Source organism: Anguilla anguilla, chromosome 4, assembly GCF_013347855.1.
Source record: "Anguilla anguilla isolate fAngAng1 chromosome 4, fAngAng1.pri, whole genome shotgun sequence".
Classification (NCBI taxonomy): Eukaryota; Metazoa; Chordata; class Actinopteri; order Anguilliformes; family Anguillidae; genus Anguilla; species Anguilla anguilla.
The window spans coordinates 23239630-23258350 of NC_049204.1; the positions used below are offsets into that span (position 1 = coordinate 23239630).

General features: G+C 38.8%; 1 protein-coding gene across 2 annotated transcripts; it reads right to left on the reverse strand.

Annotated features, from left to right (window-relative positions):
- Window positions 1-1558: 1558 nt before the first annotated feature.
- Window positions 1559-18721, reverse strand: jak3 (Janus kinase 3 (a protein tyrosine kinase, leukocyte)). 2 transcript variants are annotated; one of them, XM_035416035.1, is made up of 24 exons: window positions 18624-18721; window positions 14237-14455; window positions 13645-13768; window positions 13299-13416; window positions 12381-12526; window positions 11650-11950; window positions 11369-11488; window positions 10877-11034; window positions 10629-10740; window positions 10279-10459; window positions 10003-10127; window positions 9516-9647; window positions 8570-8657; window positions 8117-8244; window positions 7828-7963; window positions 7584-7735; window positions 7322-7472; window positions 7101-7237; window positions 5541-5730; window positions 3291-3415; window positions 3025-3197; window positions 2714-2831; window positions 2227-2340; window positions 1559-2108 (listed from the first exon to the last, which is right to left on the reverse strand). In XM_035416035.1, exons 2-24 carry the CDS (start codon window positions 14427-14429, stop codon window positions 1989-1991), a joined length of 3342 nt encoding a protein of 1113 aa, XP_035271926.1. In that variant the 5' UTR covers window positions 14430-14455; window positions 18624-18721; the 3' UTR covers window positions 1559-1988. The 2 variants fall into 2 exon arrangements, with proteins under 2 accessions (XP_035271926.1, XP_035271925.1); XM_035416034.1 differs by having other exon boundaries at window positions 18554-18656.

Below are 18721 nucleotides of genomic sequence, written 5' to 3' on the forward strand. Positions count from 1 at the left end.
GTTATCTTTCCATGAACCATATTTGATTTAACACAATGGAGAGATGTAATTTCAGTTAAATGCAATAACATTGGGTCATTTTCTCGGCGATCCTCTTATGAGCCATGTGGGATTGTAACTTATAATGCAGCAGAGGAGTGCAAATGAGGTATTTTATGGATTAGAACACTTTCTCTGTGCACATGTGTGGGATCTGAGACATTGCTGTGCTGTAGTAGAGTATGCTTTAACTCTCAGTCATTCTTGACGTCTGAGTCATGGTCTTGCTTTTGCAGTTCTCCTGCTACAACAGACTTTATGGCCAAAGACCTTAAATGTGTATGCAGCTGATTACTTCACAGTTCATTCTTTACACTATAATGGCTTGTGAAATTCAGACTTGTAGGTTTTCATACTCACTGGAATCATTTGACAGAACCTCCTACCGAATGACCTCACAGAACAACTGGATATTTTTATTGAAACCTTGCTAGTAATAAAAAGTCCCTCCAATAACTTGACAGAAAAACAAATTAATTATCTTTAATATAATGTGCATTAGCCATTTGGTTTAATGGGGTGTATTGTGAACCACATATTAACGCGTATATGAACTATGGTAAATGGTAAATGGTAAACTGCATTTATATAGCGCTTTTATCTATATATTTATATATCCAAAGCGCTTTACAATTGATGCCTCTCATTCTCCCATTCACACACACATGCACACACACACACGCACACACACGCGCCTGCACACACACATGCCAACATGAAGAGAAGATCATCTTATGTAAAATAGCAAAAAGGTCATATAAATGGAGTCATATTTTTCAATAAAATAGCTGCGTACCAACTACCTGTGGTTATTTTTTCCCATTTGTTTCCATGTAAATCAGAGATACACAGTTTCAGTTGTGTGCTCTTCACTCAGGCTGTTTTTGCTTTTTTTTGTTTTTTGTTTTTTTTCTTGTCCGATTTGAGTTATACCTGGTTTCTCATATTCATCTTCAAGGCATAGCTGGGGTTTACATAGCTGTGCATGCCTGGATAAAAACCTGATAAAAAAATCACAGGGGAGTGCTTGTCAGTTGGAAAGAGGTGAGCCATAAGTAGAACTGCAAGGGGCTATTTATTTTTAATGTGTTGTTTAAGCCGTATTGGCACCATACAGTGACTCAATTACAGAGTTGAAAGGGTGCAGGGTCTTTGCCTAAGTTTAGTTAGTGCTCATATGGGGTCAGTTGTGGTTGCCTCCTGCCATATTGTTTATTGCAAATAAACATCAATACTCTGTTGCAACTGTTGTCTTTGTCAATTTATCCCACATGACTGATTCTGATGTCGCAGCTGTGTGCGTGCATGTGTGTGTGTGTGTGTGTGTGTGTGTGCGTGCATAAGTGTGTGAGTGTGATTCTAATTGTGTTGTAGGTGCATTAGAAATTTGTTTCTTTTTTAATTATACATAATGATTCAAAGAGTGTTTGAAATGAAAATAGCTGTTTTAGTCTTTGTTTCCAGTATATCAAGATTGATAGAATATATCTTGCAGAATAAGAAATAAAACCAAATGAAATATATTATGAAATGTTGTTTAATATAAAAAAGCAGCTCTAACAAATGCTATCCTTAAAAAGAGTAAAAAAAGACACAAAATTTGCGACATATGTGGTATGTACTGAATGAGCGTATGTAAATAAAAAACTGATGAATCTCTCATGAGGCTCTTAAAACTCCCACACACCTGCTTATCTTATTAAAAAGTAACTAAAAAATAATAATTACTAGATAAAAAGTAAAGAAATGTACTTGAATAGAAAATATTATACCAGAAAACCAATAATACAGAAAGAAAAATAATAAAAAGTCACAAAATAAAACAGTTACGTCTGTTAAAGTTAAAAACCTGTTTGATGACTGATGCAAGGGGATAGACAACATAGGGGACTCAGGGGAGTTATTGTTTGGTCAGTCAGGATTGTCATGTTGTCACAAGTATTTGTCTTTCAGCCTTTGGAACCCTCTCTGTCATCTTGGATAATGGTTTTAATCTGTCCTTCCAGGCTGGAGAAGGTTGGCCTGTCCTCAGAACTGTAGGCCCAGCAGTCACACATCATGTCATAAACCTTCAGAATAGAGAATATACAATACTTAGCAAAAATGCATATTTGTCAGTGTTTGCTGTATTTTGCTCGTTTTGTTGTTTATTTGCAACAAATAGATCTATTACGGCTAATTTCCCACCTTTGGTGCACAGTGTGGTGGGGATGGCAACCTCCATCCCTCCTTGAGGATATTGGCGAGGTGCATTGAGATGGAAGGGCTCTGCATTTCATTCCCAATCTTCTGGAGACATAACTGTAAACATGGGAGGGGTTCTTCAGCTCTCTCAATATATGTGATAAGCCTTTTTTTTTAATAAAATGAATGCACACATTTTCCTTCTCACTACCAGGAACATCCAGTCACGGTATGCAGTTGGTATGCATGGCAATGAATGCATGTCATTGCACATGTTCATTGCACATGTTAAGTGAATCCAATACCCTTGACAGTCTTTAGATCATATTACAAAGAGTGTATATTACTTTCATTTAGCAGTAATGTCATGACTTGATGGAATAGCTATTTGCCTTAAATCAATGTCAAATGAAAATATGCTATGTATGGCATGAGAGATTAATATTAGGCTTGAGAAATGTCATGGCTTGGAAACGGCCTGTAAACTCACCCTCTTTGGGTTTTGAGTATGCTCACAGTAGGTAAAGAGCTCATACATGACAACCCCAAAACTCCACACATCAGATTTGTGTGAGAACTTGAACTCGGTGATGGACTCTGGAGCGTACCTGTATTTGAAGTTGGAAATCAGTTTACAGTAGTACAGACAGACTTTTTAAATGCTTGCTCTGATAATACAGACATGTCTGTTATGCTAATGGCTTAATGAAGGTCTCTCATTGCTTTTAGGGTTTGCAGATACTGTATCCTGTGTGAAACATAGCATGCTGTAAAAAAGAATGCATTGCAAATTTGTCGTACCAGAAAATGGGGCTTTCTCTTGGATGTGTCACACGATAATACTCCTTGTCAACAGGGATGATCTTGGTCTGTCCGAAGTCTGCTATTTTGACCAGTGTTTCACTCGCCACCAGGATGTTCCGAGCAGCCAGATCTCTGTGCACATATCGCATGCTCTGCAGATATTCCATTCCCTGTGTGCGCAATGCAAATGCGTCAAGAGACTCCACCTTCAGAGTGTTTGTATCACTATCATCATATGTAGTATTAATTATAAGGTACAGTACCTGGCATATTTGTGAAGCAAAGAGCAATAGCCTCTTTCTGTTGACGTGTTGTTTGTTCTTCTCCAGGTATCCGATCAAACTGCCGTAGGGCAAGTACTCCATCACCAAACTCATGCTGAGACGACCTGCGAACAATACACATAAATGTGTACATACAACAGATTACGCATATGCATTATAGATAAAGATCAGGCATTATGAAAGAATGAAATCAGCGTAGTTTCATTTTTGCTGATGAGCAGAACATCTGTGGTTTGTCCACATGCGCTAGCCACAAGTGCCTTTTTGAACTATTTGTAACACCCTTGTTTTTCTGCTACTTCGGATTTTTTCATATATTCAGAAATACTACACAAAGAGCTTGTATTTGCCTCCTCCGTACAGCATGTAATAAAGAAGCCTTACAGCCCTAAACAGAGTGGCAATTTTCTATGACATAAGCAAGCCTACCAAGTTTTGTAAATCTTACAGAAACAATTGGATTTGGTTTTTTCCCCTTTCTCTCTTTCATCGTAGTTTAAAGAAAAATAGAAGTACAATCACATTGTCCAGTTTGAAGACCCAAACTCCAGAAAAGCTTTTTTTTCCTTTTTTTTTAAATGTCTGGCCACTGAAAGTAACAAAGAACAAAGAAATAGTTCAGGAAGTTGTTGACGTCACAAGGCAGATCCTGCTTACAAAAACGGGATATAAGTCTGTAACACCCTATATTAAAATATGTACTGCTGCAACAGAGTAAATTGGCACTGGGTTTGATATCACTTTTACAAATAGAAGGTGGCTCCTTTCTTACGTCAGCACCATAACAAAGAACTAGGGAACTCAACAAATCTATCATAGATCTGAGAAAACCGTAATGTTCTTTTTGTTTGGGCTGAACAGGATTATGTGCATAGGGAGGGAGAGAATTTTCGCAATCATCAGAGCTGACAGGTGTTGGCTGGGCTCACATATCTTGAAAGGGTGCAGTGGTGAGTTGCTATGCTAACTGTGCCTCAGGTATTCCCTGGTCATGCCAACAGGCAGGCAATAAATCTGTAACCTCAAAATTAAGATTGGAATGATGGACACATCTCTGCAGCTACACATTTTCCCCCCTAACCCTCTTTCCTACAGTGCTTCCCCTCTTCACTCCTCTGTCAAGGTCTGCACTGGTCCACAAGCCTTTGCCCTCACCTGCAAGTCTAGCATAACTCCTGAGTGCATCAGTGGCATGGTGCCTAATGGTATGCCCATCGAGAAATAGAAAATAGTTCACTCTATACATTAACTTTACATTCTTAGTGCATGTTTAGCTGTTACATTTACAAACAGTATGCAGGGCATATATATATATATATATATATAGCGATGGAGGCAGCCAGGCAGGTAATGTCAAAAAATGTTGACAAGGGGATTTATTACTAGTTCATAAAATGCAGGTAACTTGAAAATGTGACTATACTGTCTTTTTTGGTAGTGTACACTATGAGTTAGCACCTCATCAAGTAACAGTAAAACGTGTTAAGAAATATATTCAGAGCATTCATTTCTTCGCAAATGGGCTGTGCTCTCGTATATGCTCGTCCTGTCGTTGAAATAAACACTTAAAACGCAACTTTTCTTCGTTCAAAAGTTAAAGCAGACGCACAGAGAAAGATAATAAAAACGACAACACATTCACTGCTGTTTATTTGGATAAATCTGTGGACAGACGTGTTGTAAATTAAGACGCCATACCCGTCAATGGTTACACGAAACGACTATTCATAAAATTCCGAAATCTCAATTTACTACCAGTGAGTAAACAAGGGAGCAATTGACATAGCATAATTATGACAATGCTATGCAAATATACTCATATCCTGAACACATCACAACAGCCAAGGAATGACTTGTTGACGTAGGCACTTGAACAAACAAAGAACATTGGCTTTGTTGGGAAATAAATTCAAGTTTTATAATCGCCAAATTACACTGGGAAAGATTTGCTTATGACTATATTAGAAAATCCATATTTCTTGTTGTTTTATGATCTGATTCCGATTATGTTCTGAATGTGATTCTGTGCTGCTTACACCTCATTAATTTCATTTTAATAATTCCAAAAATCCAGATATAATTTAGTATTACACACCGTGCGCAACTATGACGTGGATTCTGAGTTGCCCTGTATGACATCCTTTGTTAAATTGACAATAACAGTAATTAATATCCTATATACCTGTGTGCGTATACCATCCCTGTTCTTACCCATACTGTAGCTCTTACCCATACTGTAGCAGATGCCCCTGTACTTGACAATGTAGTCACAGTGCAAGGAACTGATGGTGTGGATCTCCTTCTGGAAGTCTGCCATATTTGATTTCTTGTTGGGCTGTAGCTTTTTCACAGCGATCAGCTCTCCCGTGTTGTCCCCCAGTGGGTCATAGCGACACAGCTCCACACTACCAAAATTTCCCTTCAAAAAATACAGTGGTTTTAGATGTGTTATTCAGCAGTAATGTCCCAGTTCACAAGCACTCAACAGTTTCCTCATGAGTTACCATGAACTCACACAAGTATCTAAACATGTTCAGTATGTTACTAATGAAGCATGAGAAATTATTTAGAAAATTTTTGTACAATTTTGTCAACCACACTTCAGCCCTATCTTTTCCTGTTGGTAAGCACTTTGTTTCTGCCTTTACCACTACACGTATGATATACTTCCTCTTCTAGGCAAGACAGAGGAAGAGAGGCTGGTCTCTAAACTCATCACCAGCACATTGTCAGCAGTGAAGATAGCCTCTTTTGCACCACGGCTAGTTTATTTGCTTTGTGTGTGAAGAGCCTAATAAATTATGTATGTATGTATTTTTTCAGCATGCACCTAAGTAGTTTTATGGACCTTTTTGTTTTAATTAGCTTGATAGCCTTTTTGGGAACTCTTGGCAATATTCCACTCTCCTACATGCCATTGATATATGTAATGCTGAGCCATGTGCTAACGCTAGTATGTCTTCTACTGAACACAGATTTTAATGCATTGCTGAGAGCTCCCTCTCCTGGTCGTTTAAAAGGCCTTCAGGTAAAATATTTTCTATATGAATGAAATGGATGTAGTCAATGTTTTCTTGTATTGTTCAATGAAAAAGTATTGGGCAAGTGACAAAATTTTTGTTGTTTTGACTCTGAACTTCGGCACACTGGATTCAAAATATTGAATATTTCAATGAATATGAGGTTAAAGTGCAGACCCAGCTTTAGTTTCAGGGTATTTACATCCTTATCGGGTGATCAGTGTAGGAATTACACCTTTTTATACATAGTCCCACCATTTTAGGGGAACAAAACTAATCAGATAACTTAAGATAACTTGAAATACTTCCTAAGATAATCTGAAATAAAGTTTTTATATTTAGTACTTGGTTGCAAATACTTTGTATTTGGAGACTGTCTGAAGTTTGTGACCCACAGTCGCTCGGTATCTTTTCTGGTGATGCTCTGCCAGGCCTGTATGGCAGCCATCTTCAGCTCCTTTTTGTCTCTGGGGCATTTTGCCCCCAGTCTTATCTTCAGCAAGTAAAACACATGTTCAACTGGATTCAGGATGGGTGACCATGAAAGGTCTGTAATACCTATACAGATGTCCTAATAGGGATGTAAATACCCGGAAAGTAAAGCTGACACTCTGAAATTTAACCTCATAGCCATTGTTTTATTTCAAATCCAGTGTGCTGGAGTACAGATCAAAAACAACAAAAATAGTGTCACTGTCTCAATATGTTTGTATTTAACTGTAAATGTTAAAGCCACAAAGGATATGAGCAGCAGGGGAAAGGCTTTTACCTTTCCAAGGGGGGCAATGTATCGTAGGTGTCTTTCCTCATACAGTGGATCCTGCTGGTAAGAGACATTCAGAACTCTCCAGAAGCTGTCCTTCTCTGGGGCTGCGCCAGCTTCGGGGTCACACAGCAGCACGTAGTCTGTTGGGCAGAAAAATCTCTGAGTGTAAATGCCCTTTCAGGCATAGGTCGTTAAGGTGGTGAAAAAGCTTAAGTTCAGCGTACCTGAGGTTATGAGACTGTTGAGCTGGCGAATTATGGCACGACACGAGGGTCGCAATGCCGGATCGTAGTCCATACATCGTTCAATTAGATCAGCTAACTCTGGCCAATCCGGGCAAGGCAGCTGCTCAAGATTCTCATAAAACAGCAGCTTCTGTAATTTCAGAGGAAACAGAATTAAGGAAAGTTTTTTTCTTCCCCTAGATAGCTCAGAATCCCATTGGTTTCCAGTGGAATTCAGCTTGTATGGATGGTTGCCGTTTACCTGCTGAGGTTCCTGGCCATGAAGTGGCGCTTTCCCACCATTGAAGATCTCCCACAATGTTGTTCCAAAGCTCCACTTATCACACTCTAACTCCAGACTATCTGGGGCCTCCACCACTTCAGGAGCCACCCATGGAATCCTGTCTAGCAACACTGCAAGCCACCACACACACACACACACTTAATATCTGAATGAATAAAAATGAAGAAAATGTATCATTGATATCAAATAATTATGAGTTTACCTTCTCTGCCAAGAACTGTCAAACTGATCCCTGGGTCACTTAGTTTGATGAAGGGAGATGTCCCGGAAGTGTCCCCTTCTCTAGCCAAAAGCAGATTTTTGGCACAAATATTTCCATGAACAATGTTTTTTTCCTCCTAATTTTAAAGAATAACAATAAGACGGGAAAAATGAACACATCTCTGTATAATAAGATTGAATAATTTATAATCCCTGTAGAGGGTATTGTATCTTTAATGACTTTTATTGATTGAGGGATGGGCTCAGAACAGGGGTCAGAGTTTGCTCACCAAGAAGTTCAGCACACAGGCTAGCTGTTTGGCCACATCCAGTTTCCAACTGACCGGTACAGACTGTCCTTTTTTTCTGAGGTACAGGTCCAGGGCTCCACACTTCACAAACTCCTGCACTAAAATGTCTGCTTGACAAAAGGGGAAAATAGCACAATTCTGAGGTTTTGAGAGTTAAGCACTTCACCAGAGAGCAGTGTCAGCACTGCTAGTCAAGAGGGCTTGCAAAAGGCAATCTCAGAAAATACTTTAGGAGTCCTTTTAATGCTGATCTGTTGTTTTTCAAGAGTTGATAATGGGTGCCAAAATAAAAGCATGAGTATAGGGTCCTTAAAATGTACGTAATAAGAGGACGACAAAATAAGCTTTTATAAAGTCACAATGGAAACCTCTCCACAATTTCAAAAGGAACCCAAAATAGCAGAACATCTGAGAGCAGTGAGGTCCACTCACTCTTGGATCTGTGAACACTTATTCCATAGACCAGGAGCAGGTGCTTGTGTGAAATCTGACTCATCAGGCTGGCTGCTTCAAAGAATGACTGGGGAAAACAAACATGATTTTCAAATAGATATAACAGCGAATCATTTACAAAAGTCAAATATTAGATTTGTAAACCTACTGTAGCTTCTTGTTGTATGTCAAACCTTTATTTAAATAAAAAATCTTCATTTGTCATGCAATTGGCATCATAAGTACCAGCATATTTCCTTATGAACCCTTAGCACGATTTCAACTTTGCCACATTTACAGGAAACAATAATATTATTACATCATATCATTTGTCGCATAACAGTTGAGTTATAGGACGACAGTACTTTACTGGAGGCCAATGTAAAAATAGGGCCAGGTTGAATTTAATATTTAGTTTTTATAATAAAAAAAAAATTTTTTTATTTGACTGAAGTTAAGAGCATTTGTCTCGACTGTTATTGTAATAATGTGAAATATCTATCTTTATGGCTTGATATGGTTCATTATTTAATTTTAAGATATTTTATGAGCTCTGACGTAGGCATTAATCTGTCATGACCACAGGTTGAGATAAGGAATACAGCCACGCTGTATCAGTATTTGTGACTTGAAAAAAGCTGATTGTTTTGGTAACTGTGGCTAGCATACTTTTCCTTGTACATCGAGTGTACATCAGAATTCCTTCTTTGTGAATACAATGGATACAGTGCATTAAGGAAGCACATTGGGAATTCTTGTGAAAATGTGAGACAAGGAAGATAAAAAATTAAAAAAAACATTGACAGGGAAAACCTCTCAGAGTCATTTCATTGAAAACACGGGCAAGTCAAGACAGTTCCACAACATGTGATTTTGTTGAGCCATGCATAAAAAAAATAAAACATAAAAACAATCCTGTGAGATGTACATTGCAATACAAACCTACCTCCCACCAGTTTTTATGACTATTGTCCAGCACTTTTAGTAAAACATCCGTCACATGCTTCTCCCCTTCCCGGATGTCAGTCTTGCCACCTTTGTAGATGCGAGTGAAGGATCCTTTTCCCAGGTTCTCCCCCTATAACAGAGACCAGCTTAATACAGCAGGGAAGGAAATGGTTTTGTAACTCAAAGGCTGTGGGTTTAGTTCTCAGCTGTGGTACTATTGTTGTTCCCTTGACTTCAATTGCTTCAGTGAAAATGTCCAGCTGTATAAATGAATTGTGTGTAAAAATGCAATGTGAGAAGGTTTCTCTAGACAGCTATGGCTGGTAAATACTGAAATGTAATGGTGGTAGCCACCCGTCATCAGTAGCTGTTTTACTTTTATTTTACAGAGGCACTCATTCCCAAATTCAGCCTCCATGCTTTGTTAAGGTTTGCCACTTTGCTCTCAGGGCACAAGCTTCAAGGAAGGCTCTAGAAGACCTCACCCACTGAAGGTCTTCATGCTTCATCATCTGGAACTGGACATGACTGGCCTTGTGCCTTGGGAGTGTTGGTGATCCCAGGGTTTCTGCTGAACAACTGTTCCTTATGATGATCATGTTTGTGTGCTCTGCAGTAATAAAAAACATTTTACTGTGGCACCAGAATTAATCCTTTGAACAAACTACACACGTGTACAGATAACCACATGAACTGAGACAATAAGATTGACAGAAAAAGGTCAAACTATAAATACCACGATGTGCAAAGTCATATCATACCTTTTGGTCTAGGAGGACAGCATTTCCCTAGCTTGATGGGCACCTCCGCCAGAAAAAGCACATTAGTTTGATAGAAGGCTACAAGTTCCCTGAGGCTTGAGAAGGAGGTGTGGACTCCGGAAAGATGAAACTCTCTGCCCTGCTCAATCAGACAGTCCTTAAAGTCCATTCCGAGGGGAGTCTGAAAAGAACATACTGTTAGAATCTTCTGTGGAAGAACAAATACTTAGTTCTGAATATTAGTTGCGATTATAACCTTTAGAATCTTCTGAGTATAGAAATATGTAAACATTAAAGGGTGATTTTATACAATGTATAATTCATATACATTAAATATAGTGAATAAGCACCTGAACGCAGACAGTAAGAAAGTACTTGTCATAGTCTTTCGGACTGTGTCGGATGAGGAACATGCCATTTTTTGGCCCAGCTTTTTTCAGCTTGTGCACTGCAATTTCTGACCTTGAAAACCAAAAGAGATCTCCGTAAAACATCATGAATCTTTGGCCTGAAACGTTAATGGAAACTGTTCTGTTTTTAGCAATGCTGGTGTACACCACCTGCAGAATGGAAAAAAAAAATGTCTGAAAGTACTAACGTGATGGGCCCATGACATTGGTTTCTGATGTCACTGAGCAAGCTTGGTGGAGCAACTTCCTGACAGAAGTAGTGACTGGAGTCTGTGGTCAGCCTGAAATAGCTGTCAACAAGTGACACAAATGACACAGCTTCTGTCAGGGTTTTGAACTCAGCCTCCTGTTGAAGAAAAAGATAGCAGAACATGAAAACTCTCAAATGAATTTTTTCACATTTATGTGGCTTATGTGGTGACATTTCTGCTCATGTGCTGTGTCAGTGACAGAGTAGTAAGTTATTATTTTTTAGCTAAAGTGTGGGGTTAAGGTTTGTGTTCATTGCAAATGTTTCCATTCCTGTTTCTACAAACTGTTTCACAGTTTTATAGAGAAACTATTTTTGGCACAAGTTTTTTGTTTACATTGTTTCCACAAAGCAGATAGTTTCCTAATACAAATTTGCATATGTGCATGCTAATTACAATTTGGCTCTTAAGACTGTCAAGGGCACTAACCAAGCATCTGTCATCCAGCCTGGTCACAGTAACCACCCTGCTCTCCAGAGACACCTGTTCACGACACTCCTTAAGGCTGATGTCTACGATCTCTGGGAAATCACAGAAGGTCTGCCACTCCTGCGAACAGTACACACAAGAGTGAGGCCAGTGCAGACCTCACGATCAAAGATTCTTTACAAAACAAAATGTATTCAGCTTGCGGACCAGTCCACGCAGCACAATGCGCCAGCCTGGTCCCATGCCAGTGCTCACGGTGGCACCTCACGTTAGCCGCTCACCTGAACGTTAGCAGCTCTGGTCTGTATGCCGTTCTCTCCAGAGACCTGCAGAAACATGCACCTGGGCTCCTCTCCCTTTTGCTGCCATCCAGCGTCATGTACCTGGAAGCTCTCTTTGCCGTGGGAGGGCACCACCGCCGCCAGCTCTATCAGGTACTTGATCTTCAGACTGTGGCCACCCACTGGGCAGCGGCCTAGTTTGTGCAGGATGTGCTTCAGAGTCTTGCGAATGCGATAGCGTGACAGGCGGTTCAGCCGCTGGATGTCCTGGCGGTGAGTCTCAGGCAGACATGACTTGTAGCTGAGGGTGCACAGGCCGTTGTGACTGTTACAGTGGCTCTCCTTAACTTTCAGCAACTTAACTCCTGAGTATGTTAACTACTGAACTGTATTGAATTTTAAAAACTAATTTTCACAATGCTTTTCATTAAAGTCAGTGAACCTTGAACTTGATACATGTGATATTTGCGCAATATTTGCTCAGAGCAGATTTGAAAAATCAAGCAGATCAAATACCGATGATGGGGCCAATTATAGACACTAATACTTACTTTTTCCACTGACATTTATGTGTTCATAATGAGATAAATAATAAATAACATTGTGCTCATTTGATTTCTTTCATTGACTTGCACGTCAAGTCGCTGGCATGTCAGCTCTTTCCATCTCTCCTTCTGGGCATCAGTCCTACCCATCACACTGACTGTGAGCTCCAGACGGGCTGTCTGTACCTGACGGTTTTGCTGACGTCCCTGAGGCTCTGACTGCGCTCCTTGGCTATGCGCCACAAATCCAGCACAGCCATACCGAGACACTCCTCCTGTGTGCTGAGTGGGGGAGAGATCCCAGTCTGCCCGGTCACAAAGTCACTGCGTGACTGCAGTTTTCGAGGTATGATGCAAAACAGAAAAGAGAAGTGCAGCAAGTAAGCCTTTTTCAATGCAGTTACAGCACCACCAAACTATAAGTGGCCCCGAAGCTGAGCTGACGTAACCAAGCAAAAAATCTGTTTAAGGGAATTAGCTATGTATAGGTGTAACATCAGTGTGCACTAATTTCTCTCTCCAAAATAAAAGGACTTCTGGCTCTCTTGTGGGTTGACTCAGTTTGGCAGCAAGTAAGCCCCCAGCCCTTCATATGACAGCACTGTAGCTTTATCAGAGGACCCTTCAAGAGCAAAATAAATATTTACAAGAGGCAAAGTTGTGGATGCAAAGAACCACATATTTGCCCTTCACTTGAAATATGGTTGCCATTGACAATCAATTTTCAGCTTTCAGCCATAGAAACACATTGCCATTGCACCAAATGTACATTTTATGCTTAAATACGTATGTCAGTCAGGCAATGTTGTTGTGAGGTGCCACTGTATTTTGGCCAAATTCTTTTAATTCTACTGTATTCTGTATTCTGAATTACTAAGCAAAGCAGTCTCTGGGAATTCCTATGCTATGTGACATAAAAGTTGATTAAGTGATTGTAGTGGTACACCTCGTCATCGTAAACTCCCGCCGATCCTGACTGGCTTTCCGCAAAATATTGAAATGTTTCCCCTTAACTAGCGGTTCATCTTCAGTTTCGCATCATTGTCATGACTGCCTCTTGCCTGTTGTTATGTGTACTAAAGATAATGGTTATATTTCATGTACCTGAGCAAAGAGATAATCAATGACGCCGTAGTCCAGCACAACACTGACTCGGCTTCTTGCAATGCTGTAACGATATGTCTTCTTGCTTCCCTGCCCGTACCAGTTTGAGAAGAAAAACCTTAAACACAGTAAGTAGAAAATTATTAATCGCACTCGCTGCAAACAAAGCTAACATCGCTCTGGAATACACTCTGGGGAATTCAATAACATGAAGTAAAATTTTACTAATTTATGTCAGGTTACTTGACCTCTGAATTACACAAGCGAAAAAATATATGCTGCAACATAAAAGTCACTGAGCCCAGCTCCTTTATACTGAATGATAGCTCATTTAAACGTCGATCACCTGACTCTGTAGTGAACAACGATGTTTGTGTATTCATTCAGATTGAACTTGTGGTTTGGAGGGTACCAATAAGTGAGATCTTCAGAAGCCAAGGCAAAGAGACTATGGTACACAGGCAGTATTCCTGGAGGAAAGATGAACAAAACTGTCAGAGAACTCCATAGTCTGACACCCTTATCCATTAATGACTATCAACAGAATGCAGGTAGATGTTTGTGAAGGGAGATGGAACTTTCTTGTATTCCTTTTTTCAGAAATGTTTTTGAGCACTAATCAGTTTTAAGTACAGAATTCAGTCCTCTTCTTTTAAGCTCTGTTCCTCACTTATATATATTTATTTCAAAAATTAAAATGATAATAAACAATTATAACTTAAATAAATCATCTAGACCTTTTTTTTTTTATAATTACTGCAATACTGAATGTCCTGATTTTATTTAATCTGAAGAATGCAGCACAGAACCATTGACATATTATGGTAATGTATCTGCAGTGAGTACGATAATTGTATTTTCAGTCTGGTATGAGAAAAGAAACAAAACCCAAACAAAAACAAAAAACACTGAAACAAGGCACAGGTTTTCACTCTTACCGCATTCCTTTGCGGCAGCAATGCAGACCTCCTCTGCAGTGATCTCCCCAGGGGAAATGCTCAGGCTCGTTTCTCCCTCCTGCAATGGGCTGAAGTAGAGATGGACCTGCAAACCAAACTCTGAGCCAGACCTTTGGCTACCCATCCTGTCCCGGTTGACCAGTGGTGTGGTTTCCTCTTTGGAAGGATCCATGGGGAAAACCTGGCCATCCACCAAAACTACTCACAAAATGAAGGCACAAAATAAAACATTTTAAGGGAATGTAAGGATTAGTAAATGTGAATGTGATCATAAATTCACCCACTGGGAGAAAGAATCAACTTAATTTGAGTGTACATGCATGGCCATCGAATAGACTCTAGCCCATAGTAAAACTAACTCTTGTCTGGGAGTTGATTTTTTTACTCTCTGCAAGAGTGGGAAAAATATTACTTCAATACAGACCTTCCTCACACACTCATATCTACGGGCAATTTAGAGTCTCAAGTTAGCCTAACCTGCATGTCTTTGGACTGTGGGAGAAAACATGTGCAGACACAGGGAGAACATGAAAACTCCACATGGAAAGACCCAGGCTGAACCAGGAACCTTCGTGCTCAGAGGCTACAATGCTCCTCTGTCCAACATCATACACCGCAAATGAGGAACCCGGAACACAAGCTGGAGTACAGGTCTGAAAATAAACTCCAGAAATCTAATAGCTCCACACTATTTTTACATGAGGAAACAAACTGCGAAATGATAAATAATGACAGAATGACAATGAATGAACAGATGTGAAAGCCAACAAAAAATGGGCAACAATATATTTTCAACAACAATATATTTCCAATGTACATGGCGCCTGAATCATAGTGTACATGGCAAAAGACATTTTCACTTCATGTAGGCTATCTGCTTGTGTCCATTATATAATATTGAATTTCTTAGGTTGCTTCAATTCACTGATTTAATTCAGATGATTTCAGAATTGCTGCGAAATGTGTAGAGATATTTTGTGCCATGGGTCCAGCCGATAGACACTTTAACTGTACAAATAGCAGAGGAAATAAATAGAAATTGTGTAAATATGAATTTATTCAGCTGTAATTTCTGTGTAAAACAATCTGAAACCATGGTAAAACGAAAGTTATTTTTTTTTAGAAAAGAGGAAATGTAGCTGTTGCACAAAGAGAGCCCTCTACTGGTATTATGGTGAGGAAATTATACAAACTTGCACATCTTTGCTACTGCTGTTATGAGTACTAGAAAACATAATCAGCTGTGTAAATGAGAATGAAACATCTTTTTGGGAAATAGCGTGCATTTTTGTCAACTTGACGAGGTTGGTATTTAACAAAATAAAGCAATCTCTTTTTTTCTTTTTTTGGCTGGTTTTTAACATTATTTAACAAGACCAGAACAAAACCTAGTATATGGCTAGACTGGCCGACCAATGGTGTAACTTCATAACTTGGCCGACCAATGGTGTAACTTCATCACTCAGTCACTCAATTACAGACATTCGCGTTGCGGTCCAGCCAAAAATGATATTTTACTAGTGCAGTTATCCCACTAACTCAGTCATCCTGCTTTATGATACAGACCCCAAGAGAGTTCGACTTAAGTAACTACTGGAGGTTGAAGACTGCTTGTACAGCCTGGCAGCAGTATAACATGGACTGGGCGTGCAACTTCAAGGTTGGTGGCATGATTTCCCAAGTGAAGCACTATCATTGTACCCTTGAGTAAGGTACTTAACCTGAATTGCGTCAGGAAATATTTCGCTGTATATGTGGGTTGTATGTTAGAAAATAAAAGAATGTAAGCTGCATTTGCTAAATGACAACAAACAAACAAACAAATTAATACGAAAAATTAAAATAAATAAATAAATAAATAACCCGTGGGGTCACTCTTGAATAATGTAGCAGGGACTACAGTACTGATTAAAACACTTCCTCCCTGAGAAATCCTATGAACAAGTATGGATCGCCTCTAACAACTGCCAAATGCATTTGGCACAGGACTGTATTCTGGTCCAAGCCAATAACAGCATCATTTAAATAATTCTTTAAAAAATCTTAACTAAAACATTTAATGCAGATAATGCAGATATTTAATGTTAATGATTACTGTTGATACTAATGATAATGATCCTTAGATAAGATGAACAAAAAGTATATCCTCAAACATATCCTCAAATTATTTGTCTAAAGTATGTGGCTTGGTCACATTTGATAAGTTCTAAGGATTTCACGAGAATTACCCAACCAAGGACCACAGGCCTGTTACAAACTGTAGAATTTCCCCATGTGGGACAAAAAAAGATTTGATTTGAAGCTATTTTTTTATTTCAGTTTCTTTTTATCAAAATAAGAACTATGACCTGTTTTTTTAACATCAATGAATAATCAATAAGCCAGCCTGAGTCCGATCTATAGCCTGCTTAGTTACCTACACGGAACTTAGTTATGTTGGAGCAGAGACTTCCTGGCACTTATGCACATGTTTCCTGAAGAGAGAAATTTAATAACAAGGAAATAAGTATGGTGTCACTGGAATAACAAATTGCGTGGAACACTCGCATGCTTGCCAACTATGTGTAAAAGAAAAAGAACACTATAAGTATAAAGGAACGCTATAATTCTATGTATGTACGTAACTTCTGGTGGACAGCCATCACAATGACAATATGTGATACACACAGCTCTGTGTGATTATGGAGAAAATCTTAAATGGTACACAGAAAAACCTGATTCTTATTCTGATCAAATGTTATCCTAAAATGTACATAAGAACAATAAATAACAAATAAACAAGAATTAAATGATTTAACAGCAGAAGTATGCGTTGTAATCTGTTCTTGTTAAGTTTATTTAGATTCAACCTTCCTGGTTTCATAACTCAACCAAACATGGTTAAAGGACTGAAACGGAAAGCTAAGAAGGGTACAGGTTACCGTAAGGCATACTGGTTGAGGTGTAGGCTAATCTCTTATATAAATGTTTTATAAAGGCAATTCTGTGATGTCCACTCATAAGCAATGCATTAATATCCCTGGCACAAACCTGCTATTTAAAATAAACATTTAATGCTGGTTTTCATTTGAATTCAATTCTCTTTCTTCATTTCATTTTCTGCTGTTAGTCTTTTTTTAGTCTAACCACTGCTTTGGTTTGTATTGTTACACGTTAAGATATACAGTACAGGCAGGCATGTAAGTGAGGCCTTCCTCTACTACAATTGGTTAGCTTTTGATGAGCAAGAAGCAGTTATATTTACACTTTCTTTGAGTTGTGAAATTCTTGTTTAGGTTTGTTCAACAGGAAGAAAAAGCGACTCAGGGTAGTAGTTGTCTCTTTCTCTGTTTGAATAGGCTGGGTGCATGAATTTTCCAGTAATGCAGTGATGAAAAAGGCCCCTTTCATAAGCCAAGGGAAACATTCCCAGTCATAGTATTGGTTTCTAATACAAGCCAACGTGACACTTTTTTGTACACCACGCTCAAGAACAGTGTTTTTGGCACTGATTAATTTATCATGCATCGATGTTTTTTCCACTGGATGTCATTTGGCTATTTCTCACAGACTGTTAAATGAGCTTGCTCTCTGGTAGTGCTGTATATTTGAAGCTAAAAAATTTTTTGTTCCAGTTTCTTTATATTAAAACAGGAACTATGATCTGTTTTTTAACATTTGTTTAACTTTCATAAGTTCTTCAATGGAAGATAAAACAATTAATATTTCTCTCAGTAAACATCTGAAATAAAATATCATTTACAATGAACAATAAATAAGCCAGCCTGAGTCATCTATAGCCTGCTTGGTTACCTACACAGAACTTAGTTATGTTGAAGCAGAGACTTCCTGGAATTTATGCACATGTTTCCTGAAGACAGAAATTTAATAATGAGGAAATAAATACATTTCACTGAAATCACAAATTGTGTGGAACACTTGGATACTTGCCAACTATGTGTAAAAGAAAAAGAACACTATAAGTATAAAGGAATGCTATAATTCTATGTATGTACGTAACTTCTGGTGGACAGCCATCACAATGACAATATGTGATACACACAGCTCTGTGTGATTATGGAGAAAAACTTAAACAGTACACAGAAAACCCTGATTCTTATTATGATCAAATGTAATCCTAAAATGTACATAAGAACAATAAATAGCAAATAAACAAGAATTAAATGATTTAACAGCAGAAGTATACGTTGTAATCTGTTCTTGTTAAGTTTATTTAGATTCAACCTTCCTGGTTTCATAACTCAACCAAACATGGTTAAAGGACTGAAATGTAAAGCTAGGAAGCGTACAGGTTACCTTAAGGCATACTGGTCGAGGTGTAGGCTAATCCCTTATTTCAATGTAACAAGGAGACGGGTGTGTGTACCTGAATCTTCACTCTGTGCTGTTCCCTGGTGTGTGTTTTTTTGAGTAGGCTGGGTGAGCAAGATGGTTTCCTGTTTGAAACAACCCACAGAAAGTTCG

Bases quoted from the DNA above. Each gene is read 5' to 3' on its own strand.
- jak3 (XM_035416035.1), bottom strand. From the start codon at position 14,429: ATGGATCCTTCCAAAGAGGAAACCACACCACTGGTCAACCGGGACAGG. The intron at 7,964-8,116 runs GTGAGCAAACTC...CTTTAAAATTAG, and splicing joins CCTGTGTGCTGAACTTCTTG to GAGGAAAAAAACATTGTTCA. The intron at 7,473-7,583 runs GTAAACGGCAAC...CTGAAATTACAG, and splicing joins ATGGCCAGGAACCTCAGCAG to AAGCTGCTGTTTTATGAGAA.